This window comes from Amphiprion ocellaris, chromosome 23, assembly GCF_022539595.1.
Source record: "Amphiprion ocellaris isolate individual 3 ecotype Okinawa chromosome 23, ASM2253959v1, whole genome shotgun sequence".
NCBI classification, from domain to species: Eukaryota; Metazoa; Chordata; class Actinopteri; family Pomacentridae; genus Amphiprion; species Amphiprion ocellaris.
Window position 1 is genome coordinate 15613675 of NC_072788.1, and position 16829 is coordinate 15630503.

Sequence of the window (16829 nt, forward strand, 5' to 3'; positions counted from 1 at the left end):
GACCTTTACACCGGAAGTGATCGGTGTAAACACTGTACATTTGGAGGTGAGAGTGTTTCCTCCGATGCAGCAGAGAAATGTCTAGAAACACGAGAATAGCGTTGGTGTTTGGAGGCTTCGTAACGGCCGTAGCCGCTGCGTTTTACCCCATCTTCTTTTACCCTCTGACGCATGGAGACGAATACAGTAAGTAGCCCACAGCTTTCCTTCACTTGGCTGCACAGTCAGTTTACAATGTCCAGCTAGGTGTCAGTTTGTGTGTTGTTATGCGTAACTGTATTAGCATCATGCTAGTTATTTCGTACAAGTAACTCCTGAACCAAAAAGTGCGCTAAATGTTATTGTAGTTCAAATGAGAATACGCGATAATGGCTAAGTCAGTGCGTTGTTTGCTATTTTAGTTAGCTAACCTTTGTTTAATGTTAGCACTATGGCTGCACCTAAGGGTCAGTCCCACTGTTGTTTAATCTGAACTTCTTGTTTGGTCTCTAAATAGTAAAAAAACAAACAAACAAAAAAAAAAAAAACAAAGCCATCAGCGTTTATCAAAACCCCAAATTATGTGGTCAAGCGTCTTGTTTTGTCCAAAAGATACTCAATTTACTGTCATACAGGAGTTAAGAAACCAGAACATATTGACATATACATTTTTTAACGTTATTTATAGATACTCAATTATCACATAGTTGATGATTAATTTAATAGTTGACAACTAATGGTTGACTGATTGTGGTAACTTTAGACTAACTTAATTGAGGATCATATGTACCCAGACTATCCAAATCTTTTCAGGACACTTTCTGAGGAGAAAAGGCAAAAATAATCAATTTAGTAAATAGTAAAAGCTGCAATTTAGGTTATAGAAGCTGTGGCAATTAAATAATGACTGTAACTGGATTGTATTTAATATGAGCAGATAGAAACTTTTCAGGGGGTGGTTTAATAAGCGTTTTAGGCATGCACGCTACAGTTTAACTAACCCTTTGATGTGCAAAATGGGTCAGAAATGACCCAAATCTAATGGAAAATGGGTATCTCCTAACCCACACTGCACATCAAAGGGGTAATATAGGCCCTGTCCCATTATTTATTTGCCACACCTCGTATATATTGCAGCAGATACGTCTGACCCAGGGTATAAACTGTTGTCAGTGGGTTTTAAAATTTATGCCATCCTTCCAGTGTCACTGTCAAGCTTTTGATGATGTCTCATCTGGTAATGTTTCATCATGTTTTGAACCTCTCACACAGGGAATAATGAACTTAAGCAAGACTTTGAAATTAGGATTACATATTTTTCCAAATTGGTCAGCCCTAGCTTCAACATATGCCTATCTTAGCCACTCCACTTATTGAACAGTCTTTGTAGCCCAAGCCAACCCTGGCCAGGAAGATGGAAAGCTATAGTCATATTGTACAGTAAACTGTTATTATCAGTTTCTTCCAGTGCTTCTTCCCAGGCTGACGAAAGAAAGCAATAAAGACTGATAATTACCAGCTGCAGTGTCTTGTTCATGACATTGAGTTTGGCCACAAAAATCCTCATATATTTAACTAATATTCTCTATTGTTCTGTTCTTGGTAGGACAAGTCCAAAAGGTTAACCGGGCTGGAATCAACCAGGCAGATGTACAGCCTGTGGGTAAGAACACCAACTACATTTAAGTTGGAGACATGTCTAAATAACTCTTAAAAATATGATGTCCTTATTGGTCAGACATGCTGATGTGTTATTGCTGCAGGCCATAGAAAACCACAATACTTAAGTGAAATACTTGCCATGTGAATCAGGGCATTTAAATTTTTCCTTTCAGTTGAAAAACAAGGTGATCTGCTTTCACTTTGTTATAGTATTGCTATGTTTTTGTCTGAACAACAGATATATTATATACCCTATGAGGATTGCTCATAAATTGTAATTACTGTATTTTAGATTTTGTATAATGTAAATTGTTGGAACAGGTGAGAAAATTGTGGTTGCATACAGATGCTGACACAATTGATTTGTGTTTTGTCTGAAGGTGTGAAGATATGGTCTGATCCATTCAAGCCTGCTGATAAATGATGACCAGTGACAGCAAACCCTTCACTGATCCCAAACACTGATGTTGATGAAGACTTCGACTGGAGACTGTGTATTTTTTTTGATTGGTTGATATGTGTGTGAATGAATGAGTTCAAGATGTGTTTATTTTGATTGTTGAGTGATACCTAGCCTCTTAAATAAAGTTCAAAGGTGTAAGTACAATTTTAAAGACTTTTTAATATATTGTTTAAATGCAGAATGGTTAGTTAGAAACATTAGGGACATAAGGAATATTTTATTTCTACCCCTAGTTCACCGAACAAAATTTCTCAGTCTAAGATAGACTGACATGCTGGTCATCCATTGTCCACATGGGGGCGCACCATGCCTATGTGCTGTTACAAAAGGCACTGCACTGTGTAATGTTGTTTGTGCGTTTGAGATATTTTGGAAAAACCTTTGTATTTCCAAAAGCCTTGCTCTGATATGAAGCCTGTAGGAAATTATTATTAAAAAAATACAGTGCTTTGTTTACCCATCTCATTCAAGAGAATCTTTTTTGACATTTTATTTTGATTTAGTTGATGCGCGAGTCATAAAATTGGTTCAGCAGATGAGGGACAATGTCCAGTAATGTTTGATATCATCTTCCAAAATGGAAACAGTAGAAACAGAGTTATTCCAGGACACATCACTCTGTATTATCATTTCTCTGTCACAGACACAGGATTTAACTGTTGCTCGGCTGTTTAAATGGCATGTGACTGCATTGTGCCCATAGGCTGAAAGTACGGGGCAGAGCTCCATGGTCATCTTGTTCAAAATCCTACTCGATGCGATCCAGACTCCCTTTACAAGTCCATGGGTGCTGTAAAAACAGAGAATTCCAAAACTACAATTTGTTTTTTCCCCTGTACTTTTGTGGTTTCCTGAAATTGACCAGCACCCCCTTTCAGAGTTCGGTCCATCAAAGTCCCTTTGGAAGAAAGATAGATTAAGAAAGAACTAAAGCATGTGTTTACGGTACTTCAGAGATGGTGCATTTTTAAAGTTGCCCTTAAATCTTTCACAGTCCTCCATGTAGCCTGTACTTTCGGGCTTTTAGGACCGTACGTGAGGCCCATTGCCAGCAAAACTGACTACACAGGCCAGCAACGGCCACTCTCCTTCACAACCCCCCAATCAACAAGCCCCATTGTTTATGAGAGGTTGTTATTGTTGGGCTGCATTCAGAAACAAGAGAAAACTCAAGAGCCCGGCTGTGCAGAGGCGTCCAAAGTAAAGAGAGCAAGGGGTGAGGGGGTGGTTAAGGAAAAACGAAAAGCAGAAATTCCTCTCATTCCCCGCTGGTGTTTTCCAGATTCCTCAAGCGACAGCTTCTCGCCTGTGTGAGTGAAGTAAGCAACCAGAGGGGAAATTGAAGCGAACGGCGAGAGGAAGAGAACCACATTCTTGAGGGGACGCGTCACCTATACACAGAATAGAAAGACACTCTACCGCTGTTACTTTGCCTGACAGTGTGTAACAGGTTGTGCAGTATGGCCTTCAGCTTTTCAGTCTTGCCTTTCCATGAATCAGTGTTCAAATCACTATGCCGCTGACGTTAGATTTAAAACACAAACTTACTCATTGTGCCTGTGTTTCCTAAAGCGGCCCTCGAGTCTGTACCAGGCTTTTATGGCTGTGTGTTGTCTAGTCTTCTTTATGTGGCCATTGTGCCATTCACTGGAATATGTAGATAGACACCCATCTCTATAAAACATTCAGTAGGGTCACTGCGCACTATAAACTAACATGAACTCAACAATGTCGCCTCCGCAGCACTTTTACTATCTGGCTATTAACCCATCACACAAATCTCTCCCAGCTATTGAGGAGGTTTTGGAAAGTGGTGGCACGTTGTTGGCAACTCCGAGCAGTTTGTTACGTGTGTGTTCAAGAGCAACAGATAATTGGCCAAAGTTTCTAACTAATTGCCATGGGAACGGGTTGACAGACAGGCCACGGGGTTGCAGGAATGGCAGAGAGCATTCGGGAAGGGGTGTGATGGTATGTAAAATACGAGCACAGCAGACGCCTCTCTTGTGCTGTGTCAAGCATGTAAAATAGAAACAGAAAATCAGGAACTTCAGACAGCTCTAAGAGGCTCTGGATGTCACATTTGAAGACATAACTGCGGCGTCCTTGTGTTTTTCATGAGGATTTCTCTTTTTCATTTCATTTCTAGTGAATAATTAGTGCATAGTCTCCATCAAAGAATGAATATCCCAATATTCATAACTCACAAGTGATTGTTTAGTTTGTAGTTTCATGGCTTACCATTGTAGGCTGCAGATAAAGAGATACAATAAGAGATAAAAATGCATGTGTATGTCCACAATACTTCTATAAAGGGATGCCTGTCAGTTGAAGATGACCAAAGGTTGATTATAAATGTATGGAAATCATGGTCCAGCTGAAACATCAGAATTTAAGAACAGAGCTGAAATATTTAGTAAATTTCCAATTGATTCATAAATTCAGTATATGCTGACTGCATTAGAGCAGCATAGACAAAAGGAAATAGTAATTCACACCAACTGACAATTATGTGTATATTTGATTCAGATTTTCACCTGAAATCGTAAATCAGTAACATACAAATAAGTTCACCTTCTGTAAAATTGTGCTGTAGAGCTCTTTTGAGTGTAATTGAGTTTTTGCAGGGCACAGAAAAGAAGGGGACTTTTGTATAATGTTTGGGAGTAAACACTGAGATGTTGTGGTAATGTATGTCTTTCTAAGGATTTGCATTTTACTGGACTGTTATGTTAATTAGCACTGTATTGGTGAAGCTTATAGGGATGTCTATAAAGCATTAACGGTTCTTTAAAGGAATACTCCCCCAACTTTGCATTGAAATCCTTTAACATGTCAGACTCACAATTAATAGTTTAGTGAAAGGCATCAAAATTGATTAAATTGAACCAAATCTTTTCTTGTGGTGGTGACAGCCATCGCTGGAGGCATTAGTTTTTGGGTTGTCTCTCCGTCCGTCTGTCACATTCATGTGAATGCCATAAATCAAGAATGCCTCGAGGGAACTTCTTCAGATTTGGCACAAATGTTCACTTGGATTTGAGGATGAACTCATCAGATTTCGATGGTCAAAGGTCAAGGTCACTGTGACCAAAATGTGTTTTTGGCCTTAGCTTAAAGATGCATGTGCTAATTATGACAAAACTTCAAACGAGTGTCTTATTAGATAAATTAATGATGTGAAAGCCACAAGGGAAAACTCTCAGTTTACTTTTCAGTCTATGTTCCAACTCATACCTATGGTTATGAGCTCTGCGTATAGTTCCTAGATATGAGCAGCTGAGATTAATTTAATCTATAGGATGGCAGGGCTCAGACTTAGACATAGAGTGAAGATTGTGTACACATATGGGGGAACTAAAAGCAGAGTTGGTGCTACTTCACATTAAAAGGAATGGGTTGAGGTGGCTTCCTCTGACATTGTCCGAGTACATCCAACTGGAAGGAGACTCCACAGTTGTCCCTGAATCGCAGGAGGGATTACATATCTCATCTGGCCTTGGACCCTCACTGAAAAGCTGGAAAATGTTTCTGGGAAGAGGGATGTGTGGAATGTCGCGCATAGCTGGCTGCCATTATGATCTGACCCCAGGTATCTGGAAATAAATGGATGGATGGATGGAATTTCATATCTTAAAGGTCAAAGGTGACATCATAATGTTCTGCAAAAACAGTTTTCTGGCCAATATCTAACGCCATCATTAAGGAGCAGAAGGATATATGGATGTAAACTGCAATTTGACTGGCTGGTGGACACTCAAAACCACAGTGCAACTGAAAAGGCCCAAAGTTAATCCCTCAAAACCAAAAGCAGAAGAAGTGATCCACTTTATGTATGTATGGATAAGAGATGCATAAGAACCTGAGGTTTGTGTCTGCGTCTGAATGACACAACAGCTTTACAGTACACCGATTACTTAAACAACTGACCAAAAAGTGAAAAGATAGGAATCTCCTAGTTTATCGCTTGAAAATAAATTCAGAGCACAAACACACACACACGGAGTTGGTTTTCTCTCACAAAATAAGCAGTCTACATTTCACATCTCAAATACACTGCTTAGCCTTGTAAAACAATGTACCGGAGTGCTGTCCACATTCTTAGGTCAGCAGGCTCACGGCTGTGGAAACAGATAGTGGAAGACTGAAGCAATGTCTAGGAAAAAAAAGCCACCGGCCAGGCTCGCAGCAGGCAATGCAAGGCTAACTGCCCGACTGACAGCGTGGTCTGGAGCTGGTGTTACATTCACTGTGTGCATGAGTGTGTGTGCATGTGTCATTCAGGAAAAAAGGCAAAGAACTTCAGCTAAGAGGAAACCAGTATTCCCTAGAGACTGAACTGTGGTCGTGGAACTTACTGGAACTCCAAACATCGTGTGTGTGCTTTTGCATTATGTTCAGTTTTACCTGAAGCATGACCACAAATAGATAATTATGGTTTGTTTTAGGTTGCATCTGCATTGCCCAGTCGTGAAGGCATTGCAGTTCATTGCTGTGGTGTGTCAGTTCTTAGTTAAAGGGGTGTGCATTGAGAGCCAATGATAAAGGACAGATGATGCAGCGATGGTTTGTCTGATCTCTCCTTCTTGTTTGCGGGTGTAATTTAGGCTCAAACAGGAACTTTTAGTTATAAACAGGCTCTATAGCCATTTGGCCACCCAGCAATGCACGTGTGAATACATGTTTTGAGGTTTTTGCCTCTTAAAGTCTGTTATTAGCTGAACTCATTACAAACATTCATCTAGTAATTAAGAGCTACATTTGCAAGACAGTAATTTTCACAATATTCAGACTAGTAATTAGCACAATTCTTGTTTTTGATTTAAATGGCACTTTACCAGTCCTGAGCAATCATTGCTGCTTTAGGTTAGCACGGTAACATGATTGTAGTCGTATTAAAAACATTGCAAGAGATGGCTCAAAGGGTGGTTATGTATTTAGCCCAGATTGATTTTAGCCCCTTTTTTTAATGGATTTCCATTGACATGATTTGGGGAAATGGAGAGTTTGTGAAAGATAATTAGCTTGGCAATTAAACATGAGCCAACTGCAGTTTTCCAAAGAAATACAGTTTTTTACGAGTCATTTTCATCATTTGTTATCGAGTCCGACCGAAAGTAAACATAGAAATCAGTCGTCTGGGAATGACAGGTTTTTATCTTTTGCCATCATCAGTTAAAAAAATCACTCCGTCCAATGCTTCTTTAAGACCAAAAACTCTGCAATCTTACAAGGTTGGTCCAAGTGATGTCAGTATCAGTTTCAACACGGCACAAGACTGAACTGCATACAGCCACATTAATGGATAGGCATGCACAAGTGACACGCTTTGAGTTGGGGGAAATGATCTGGGGAAAGATTTTCACATTCAGAAACAATATCATTACAGAAACATCACAGAGAGCACTAAAGACACACTTCCCATGTCAAAATCAGGAGAAACACTTCTCTTTCACTTTGTTCTACAATTTCACATCTGTTATAAACTGAAATGTCCATCAAAATAAAACTTGCAATGAAGATCGAGTATGCAGGTCAGACTAATGACATTCACCACTAATGAATGAATAAACATGCGGGTTTTGACAGAGCATTAACAGGAATTGATGTGTACTTTGTTGCTTCCAGCTATTAGTGTGAATCTTTCCTCTGAGTTTATGAAATACTTACAATATAAGATAGCAGCTGTAATAACATAGTTTAAAACTCTCCATTCAAGAAAAATTTCTTTGATGTGATTTTTGTGCAGTAGGCTCTGCCATACTTCTTGTGTCTGTAACCTTTAACATTTAAAACTCTTGTGTACTGTGCAACATCAAGAGATGTACCTAGCACTGATGGTCTTAATGCATATTCTGTGAAATCATTTGATACGGGCTTGAATGTAAGTGGATGTTAATTTCTATGTAAAAATTTCACACTGTACCTTTAATCTACAGCCTCACAGAGCTGCTAGCGTGATGCAGACTCTTGAGATCAATTTTCAATTAGCGAGTCATAGGAGACAAATTAAAAGAATTTATCTGCATAGAATTATGTAATATTTCCATTTTGTGAGCATCTACATCATCTCTTAATGTACTTTCAACACTTTTACGAGGCTTTTCTGTTTCCAATCAAAAATATGGCCTGTAGAATGATGTATTTGGGTAAATAATCATAAAAAAATGTACAGGATCACACAAAACATGTTATGATTACACTGTATGGTATGCATATTACTTACAGCTACACTCAATGGGGTCTTCTTGCTTCACTGTTCTTCAGGCAGCCAGTGATGTGATTAAGCTACACCTCTGAATGAGGTAAGTAGGAAATTCTCAAATGTGGCTAGAAGAGTGCCAAAAGCCTGTCGCTTGGCTCATGTCCACTGATGGATCCGTAGAGGAAATGTTTAAGCAATTACTTGGAGTTTAGGGTTGGAAAAAAAAGTTAATATTTCCTCTTATTTTATATCATCTTTTCTCAATTGAGAGGAAAATCTTTGTTATGGATAGACCTCATTATGCAGGCCATCTTTTCCTATTTCAACGTGTTGTCCCATATTCCATTGATTCGGTGGAAGCAAAAACCGCGATTACATTAAACACAGAACTGTCTGATTAGCAGACAACCACACACACGCACAGACTGCCTGAAAGATTATTGTCACCCATCCTAAACACACACCATTACAGCATCACAGTCTGCGCTTATGTCTGCTTATGGCTCGGCCGTCAATCACGTTATATAGCAGGTTTCCGTTTTACAGTCCCATTATAATCTTCAAAATTTCTTACGCACTAAAACAGCAGGGCAACTGTTGATTTAGGCAAGGGTACTTACGAAGAGGGCCAGAGCTGTAAGCAATCACGCTGTTCTTCCAAACCTCTCAGAAAGGCTAAGAAAAGAGAAGAGGGGAAGGAAGGGGAGAGTGATTTATACGGCACCTTAATACTTGACACATTCATTCGTGAAAATAAGTCTGCAGCCTATCAAAGGCATTGCTTACATTAAAAAGCCATGGAAAGCTTTTTTAAAACCGCTTTTTTTTATACTCAGTGGGACAGTTTTCATTCATATTTCCTGGCACAGTGCATTACTCCCCCCAAGTCTGAGGGACTATATCAGAATAAACAGTTTAGCCCCGAGGCAGCATTTAAAAATGATATTGTGAACAATACAGAAAGTATGCAGTTTCACAGAGCTGTTTAACAGCATGTAATGCAATAAAGATTGATAAAAATGTGTAATATTATGATCTAATATGACATACTGAGTCTTGTTTTAGTTGGACTCCTTATGCAGCGGGACTGAATGACTCACAGTGTTGAAAATATTCACAATACCCTGCTATTTTCACTCAGCTACACGAACGGCATCTTGTTATTAGTGGTTTGTGCGCACAGCTAATTAATTCAATAAGTCAAACTTGTATCCTATGGCGTAGCAGCTGCTGTATAGAATTAATAAGCTTTTATAGATAATAAGCAACCAGAGTGGTGCGTGGTGAGTCATATTTGGAGTGTATTTTCATTTTAGTGTAAATGGCGTGTGGGTGAGCAGACAAGATCTGCCTCTGGGTTCCCCGTGGGTTTTCATTAGGGCCTTGTGGATGACAACAGAATATATGACTTGGCTCCGTCCGGGAATTCTGGGAAAGTCATGGAATTTTGGACGCCTTGACGGAACACAGGCTGTCTGCTGTTGGCCCGTTCCCCGCTGAGGAGGAGGAGGAGGAGGAGGAGGAGGAGGAATCCTTCTGCAGTGTGTGTATGTATCCGTGTCCTTGTGTGTGTGTGTGTGTGTGTGTGGTGGGCCTTAAGGACATCCTTAGGGAGCTGACCCAGAACAATGACAGGTTTACAGCACAGCACCAAGCAGGCAGGCTCACATGTGGCTAATATCAAACAAAGACCAAGATCACTGAGCGTTGGAGCAGATCTGATGCAACCCGATCATCCTGATGATTAGTAAGGCTGGTAATCTGCTGTCCAGGCAGGGAATCTACTATATCTGGTCAATGCATTTACCTTCCTCATGTAGTCAAGAAATTCATAAAGCTCTTAAGAAGAAAATCCACAAGGAATCACTCTGTCTCTTGTGTTTCGGAACAACTGTGTTTTTAGTTTTTGACCCCTGGACGACAGTCCAATAGGAATGAAAATTACCCAGCAAGAGTGCGTGGTGTTCTGTGTGCAGCTGTTACTCTTGCATGCCAGCAAAAAAATGTTAATAAATTTCTTTGTTAAAAATGTTGCCATTTAGCAGCTTGCGAACTTCTGCTTCTACAATAGCTTTTAGTTTTTTCACTGCACAACCTGCAATAATGTTGACTTTGTTTCACTTTAACGCTTGCATTTGGGAAGTCTCAATAAGTAAGGACTTCACTGTTGTGACACGACTTCATAAAGACGTATCATTACTTGAAACTTGGAAGCAAAAACATTCAAGTCCTAAGTTTTGACCTGGTAATATACTGTAACAACATACAGAAAAACAATAAGCAAAACACCATTTACAGAGCTGTGAAGAGAAAACATTTCAGTGCCATGTCAGTGTAACATTTAGCATTCAGACACCGGAGAGATTTACAGTAAAAATTGTCTTAAGAGACTCACATATGACTTACACATGTCTATAAGGCTGTAACTCTGGACTTGTTATAACCGGACATGAGACTTGATTTGCCCCGAAAAGACCCAAAGAGATTTGTTAGTATAAAATGTATTATTTGACTTGACACCATCAAAAGGCTCCAAAAAAATCGCTCCTTGTCATATTTTCACAATATCCAAGCTGCTGAGGACAGCTTCATAAATTTTAATTTAAGATTGTGGAAATCCTATTATTGTATCCTTTCGAATTGCTTTAAAGCCTTGGAAAGGATTTTCTTTCCACAACTGCTGAAGAACTTCATTATTTCCTTCATTTGTTCGCCTCTACGTGCAATGGAGGTTCAAAAATAAACCTTGGTCATGTCATGTGCATAACCCTAAACCTAACCACAGGATTAAATAGCACCCATATGCCCTGATGTCAGTAGGAAATTTGCAAAAACGATTGAATTGCATGCATAAACCTCATCCTCATATTCTGTCCAAAGGGTATACTTCTGCTATTTAATGCCATCCACAGAAGAAAGCCACCCTGAGATGAAAGCAGAGTCATATCCCACCTGAGCTACAAATGATCTCTCCCTTTGGGCTATGAGCTTACTTTGTGGTCTCCCTTTTCCCTGCTCCCCTGCTCTCCTCATCCATCCATCCCTCCGTCTGAGCTCCATTCAGAGAGAGAAACAAACCACATGTTTCAGGGAGGAATCCTAAACGGGCAGCATCCCAGACCAAAGTACCTCCAGCTCTCCTGCCCCCTGGCATCACTTAGCTCTACCCTGTCATTAAGGACAAGGTTGGATGATTTGTGTTGGAACGCAGCCCTTTATTAGAGCAGGATGGGTGCAGAGGGGGAGAGACGGGGGAGAGGGGGGGACAAAGGAATGATGTCATCTCAGGTCAGGCCTGGAAGTGGGTCGGGACCTGCGGTGGAGAGTCGGTGTTGCCTTTGGGCTTCACTGCAGGAAAACACAGTGCATGTGTCTGTGGATGGAGATGGAATGATGTGGAATATGAGGAACGGGACTGTGTAATTTGGTATGTGTGTATGTGATCTGTATCTGGATGAGTAAATATGTGTCTTTTTTTGCATTGGATTGTGGGTATGCAAGCGGGTGCATGAAACTTAAAGTGTGTGTGTGGGTTTGCAAATCCGTGTGTGCAAAGGCATGTGGTCGGAAAAGTATAGGTTGTTTATGTTGCGTTCGCTCTTTGTTTCAGTGTTTCTTTAGTGGGTGGATGGTTGAATGAATCATTTGGACAGAGGCTGAGGTATCAGAAAGAGTGGTTTGGCTTTGGGGGAGAAGGGGGGAGACAAGAGAGAAGGAAAACCAACTTGTACTTGTGGCTTCTGGATTCCTAATGCACACTACTGCACAGTGATGTCTGCCTCCCTCCCGCTACCTACAGTACGTAGTGTGGAACATATCACATACACCACAGACAGCTAGGACTGAAACTAATTATCCAGTGCATGTCTGTGCAAGTATAGCGGTGAGCTATGCTAACATTATGTACTTTATCTTAGATACTTATAGTCTGTTGCCATTCAGGTGTCTTTTTCACAGTTACAGTGCATGTGTACTCACCAAATTGATTGATGAAATCTGGATACGCCACAAGAAACACTCAGATTTACACCATGCAAGATTTCTTTTAAATAAGTTTGACAAAATGTAGAGAAACTTGCTTTAAAGACTGGTTCACGTTAGTAAATGGCATCTTGAATTCAGTCTGTAGGTCTTTGTGAATCCTTTACCTGGGTGCTTGGTGAAGCACTTTCGCTGACAAGCTTATTGCTAACACATTAGCCATTTCACCCATTGGTTTGTGGACATCTGTTTTGAAGTCTTGAATTTTTTTTTTTTCGAGCTGGTGTGACAATCGAGGAGTGGATCTGACTGAGAACCTGAGGACACTGCATACGCTAATATGGTAACAACTTGTCAATCACAAGGAAACCCCACCCTAAAGCTGCTTTATTGTCTAATTGTACCCAAGTAAGACCATAATTGCTAAAATGAGCACCATGCTGTATTCAGAAGTCTTGAAACTAGTAAATGAGACCATAAAATGCTTACTCAGGTAGCAAACCAAGAGAAAAGTAGGGTCATTTTGCCATAGGCTTCTGTGCAATCAGACTTGTTTTTGCAACCACAGGAGTCGACCATCGCTGGACATTAGCAAAAAGGCAGTTTTAAGGCACATCATCTGCCACATTTTTCTGGGGCCACTTGAACATGAAGGTTTCATGTTCTCCAGGGATTGATAAAAGATTTTTGTGACATCATCCCAATGTAAAGTCTATTAGCCAAGTGTCGCCCACCCCACCAGGCTGAACATTCACACAAATACTAGTTTATTGAGGAGAGCTCTTATACCATCTACTTCTTCTCATAAGAAATCTCCATTTTCTCTGCCGGTGAATCCACTTCTCACAGTGATTGCATTGGAATGAACTGATTTCACAGCAAAATTTTGCCAAATTCAGTGTTGGCTTTGAAACTGTTGGGTCCCTTAGATGCAACCTAAACTATGGGTGAGGTCACCAGATGATAAGCAGGTTAGAAATGAAGTGAAACACTCTCAAATGATTCTATATCCTTTTTTTAAAAACTTTTCTTTAATATCACATATTTATTGCTTTGTTTCAGTGGAAACCACAGATTTTCTGTGAACTATGGCATTAAGAATAGTTACATGATGTGTTAAGTTGCTAAAATGGGTTAAGATGTATAAACACTGTTATATATGTTATTAGGACATCTATATAATCATTCATTCATCTAAATTTTACTATTAAACAAACAAGAATACACATTATCTTCCCCAGCAGTGCACCGTCATTGCATATACTTCTGCATTTACCAGTTGCTTGTGCAGGGAAACCATGTGAATGCTGCATAAAGATGATGATACATCCTTTGACTCACAGCCATCTTTAGAGCGAGCAATCAGATCAACCATAAATGGACCACAGACAATTTAATGTGATGGCCAATTTGATGGTTCTTTTAATGGCCTGAAGATGAAAAACGTCCTTCTTTTGAAGTACAAGAACACTTTCACTGGCCATGTACAGTAGTTTCAATGTCAGTCACATCAAACTCCAACTTACACTGAATCTGAATTGAGAACTTTTAAAGATACATTTATACAGCAAAGCTGTAGGTTTCATATGCACACTTGTCATTAACGCATTCATTTCAAATGTAAACTGCGAAGGAAGTGGACTTGCTGTGCACTCCTGATGTTATTTCACATATTTATTGCAACTTTTTGTTATCTCTGCCTCCAATAATATTTAGATGGAAGGGGACTGATAGGAGCAGAGTTCCAATAACAGAGATTAAGTTCTCTGGGGGTGATTGTGCAGCGTTTTTGAGGAGAGAGGCGTCTGCCTAAGTAAACTCAGCCCAACACTGAGGAACTGCGCTCTGGAACGTGGTGGTGTAACCGGAGCGCGGGTTTGGGAATAGCCCAAGGGAACTGGGCTCAGTTTTCCAAAAGCCTCTATCTCCCGCGATATGTAGTGTGATTTGAAGAGAGACGAGGTGTGTGTGTGTGTGTGTGTGTGTGTGTGTGTGTGTGTGTGTGTGTGTGTGTGTGTGTGTGTGTGTGTGTGTGTGTGTGTGTGTGTGTGTGTGTGTGTGTGTGCGTGTGTGTAACAGGGGAAGTGGATGGAGGGCTTACAGAACGGCTAAGTCAGGAAAACAAGTCTCAGGAAACCTTATACCTCACTCTGGCACCAACACAGGCGTTCTTTCTTTCTCCCTCAGTGTCTCACTCTTTCTTTCAGTCTCTCTTTCAGCCCGCCTGTCTTGCTGTATCTCTCTCGCCCCTCTCTGCCATTTTCTGTACTGCAGGAAAGAGGAGGGAAAGCAACAGCAGTCAGAGCAACAATAAAACAAAGGCTTGACACTTGGTGCTGTTAGGAAAATAATGTTGACCTTCTTGGGACCTCCTCATGTTGTTGGGCAACTCTTTTGCTTTTTTCTTAAACTACCTTTCCTTTTCCCACAAATTCGTGTTGCTTTTTTGGCACACCTATAGTGTATTGTAACATCAAAACATCAACAGTAATGTGGGCATTGCACCAAACTGTTGTAGTGAAGAGAGAGCTGAGCTAGAAGGCAAATCGCTCAATTTACCTGTCAGTCTACCTTCCAGCTCTTACCAATGATCATGATCTCTGGGTTGTGACCAAAAGAATAAGATACAAGCGGGTGACATGGATTTCCTCTGTAGGGTGGCAGGGTTTAACCTTAGAGATAGGGTGAAGAGCGCAGTAGAGTCGCTGCTCCTTAGCATCTGACGGTACCAGCTGAGGTGGCTCAGGCATTTGATAGGTGGCTTCATGGGCACATTTGATAGGTTGCCTCATGGGCACATTTCTTTTGTTTTCTGGGCACACCCAGCTGGGATGAGACCCCAAGGTAGGCCTAAAAGTCACTGAAAGGATTACATATCTCATCTAGTTTGGGAAAACCTTAGGATCTCCAGAAGGAGTTTGAAAACATTGCATGGAAGGGGCCATTTATAGTCATGTTTTTGGCTACCCAGCAAATGTAACTGCAATGTTTAACTTCATCAAAGCTCCAGTTTGGTCTCTACCTCCTCCTGAAGGAACAGGAAAGCATGTACAGAGGAGTTGCTCAGATTACAAGTGCTTTACATTTCTGTTTTAAACACGAGTCCTGACAAGAATTGAAACAACCAAACCAGCTTTTATGACACCCAGGTTCGCAACATGAATTGTTGAGACTGCATGTGTGCCATTGCGGGATGTCATTTTTGGGGCTTTTTTTGATCAAAAAATGCCTTCCTTTGACTGCTACAGATGGCACAGTAAGTGTGAACCAAAACAGTGAGCTGAAGGACACTTAACTTTAGAGCTAAGAAAACTGCATAGTTGGGTTCTAATTCTCTGTATGTTCGTCTCTAAGAGCAACCTCTCTACACACACAGTTCTTAAATTATGACAATAGCAGCTTATAATGAAGAGCTTTTATTTCTTAGAGTTAGAAAGCCCCAGATGGTTATTATTAAGAATCTTTTAACAGCAGCCACCCACCAAATCAAGTCCTCTCATCCAAAAGTACATTATTGAGCCAGTAATAAGTGAAGCTTACACTTAAAGCATGTGAAGTTAAGATGAAGTAATGCAGTGTTGGGCAGTAGCATCACAACGAGTAACACCATCACTAGTTTAACTATGTTTCTCAGTTTTAATGCCCATCAAGTAGTGCGATAGCGTCCACACAATCTACATTTTCTCAAGCATCTCTGAAGTGTCAAGCGCAGTGGAGCTTTAATGCAGGCTGAAATAGTAGACTTCCTTTATTGTAGAGGATCTTTTGGCGTAGTCTACTACACTTTCCAAGTAGCCTAACCAACACTGGTAGTAATACACATGTCTGCTTTTCCATCTGTACCATAAGGATTTCAGGTGGGTATTCACTGACAGGACGTCTTTCCATTTATTCATTAAAAATAAAAAAATGCATCCAATCATTGTTATTACACATATCACTTCATTTAGTACCAGTGGAGTCAGGATTTTGCAATTAAGAAAGAAAAAGAAGTCCAAATTTAGAATTTGAAGGGACTGATGGCAGCAGAAGACAGTTGACTTAAGTTCCAGTCCAATCTCAGACCATTATTATAATAATATTATTTAGTCAAGTCTAGTCTGACTTTGTTTTACACTCACTATTTTCCACTTAGTGTAGCTGCATTTTCAGTCTGTTTGGTTAAGTTTAGGAACCAAAACCTCTTGATTAGATTTGCAAAGGGTATCATGGTTTGGGCTAAAATACATCCTGTCTCTACATTAACCGTTGTTTCCAAGGTTGGAATTGTACTCAAGTTTAAATGCACACAATATGTCGTCTTTGTTATTGGGGATGCTTTCTGTTTGTCAGTGATCAGAATGGGTGATAACCTGACTGCTGAACCTGAAACTTCCCAACTGGAAATGAATAACCATAACCTGATAACATGCGAACGGGATGAAACATGAAACATTTCATTTATGAAAACAACCTTCGTACTTACAATTGACTGCTGGACTTGGATGAAAATCTTTGGCGATTTTAGTATAAACAGCTATTGCAAATTGCAAAACATGC

The 16829-nt window shown here is 40.2% G+C and overlaps 2 protein-coding genes across 2 annotated transcripts in view; both read left to right on the forward strand.

Moving 5' to 3' along the window:
* rbpjb (recombination signal binding protein for immunoglobulin kappa J region b) overlaps nt 1–16829 on the forward strand; it is a 90338-nt gene that overhangs the window by 1825 nt on the left and 71684 nt on the right. The gene's annotated exons all lie outside the window — the stretch shown is intronic.
* On the forward strand, nt 12–2248 carry smim20 (small integral membrane protein 20). Its single transcript, XM_023277309.3, has 3 exons — nt 12–186; nt 1586–1642; nt 2022–2248. Exons 1-3 carry the CDS (start codon nt 78–80, stop codon nt 2063–2065), a joined length of 210 nt encoding a protein of 69 aa, XP_023133077.1. The 5' UTR covers nt 12–77; the 3' UTR covers nt 2066–2248.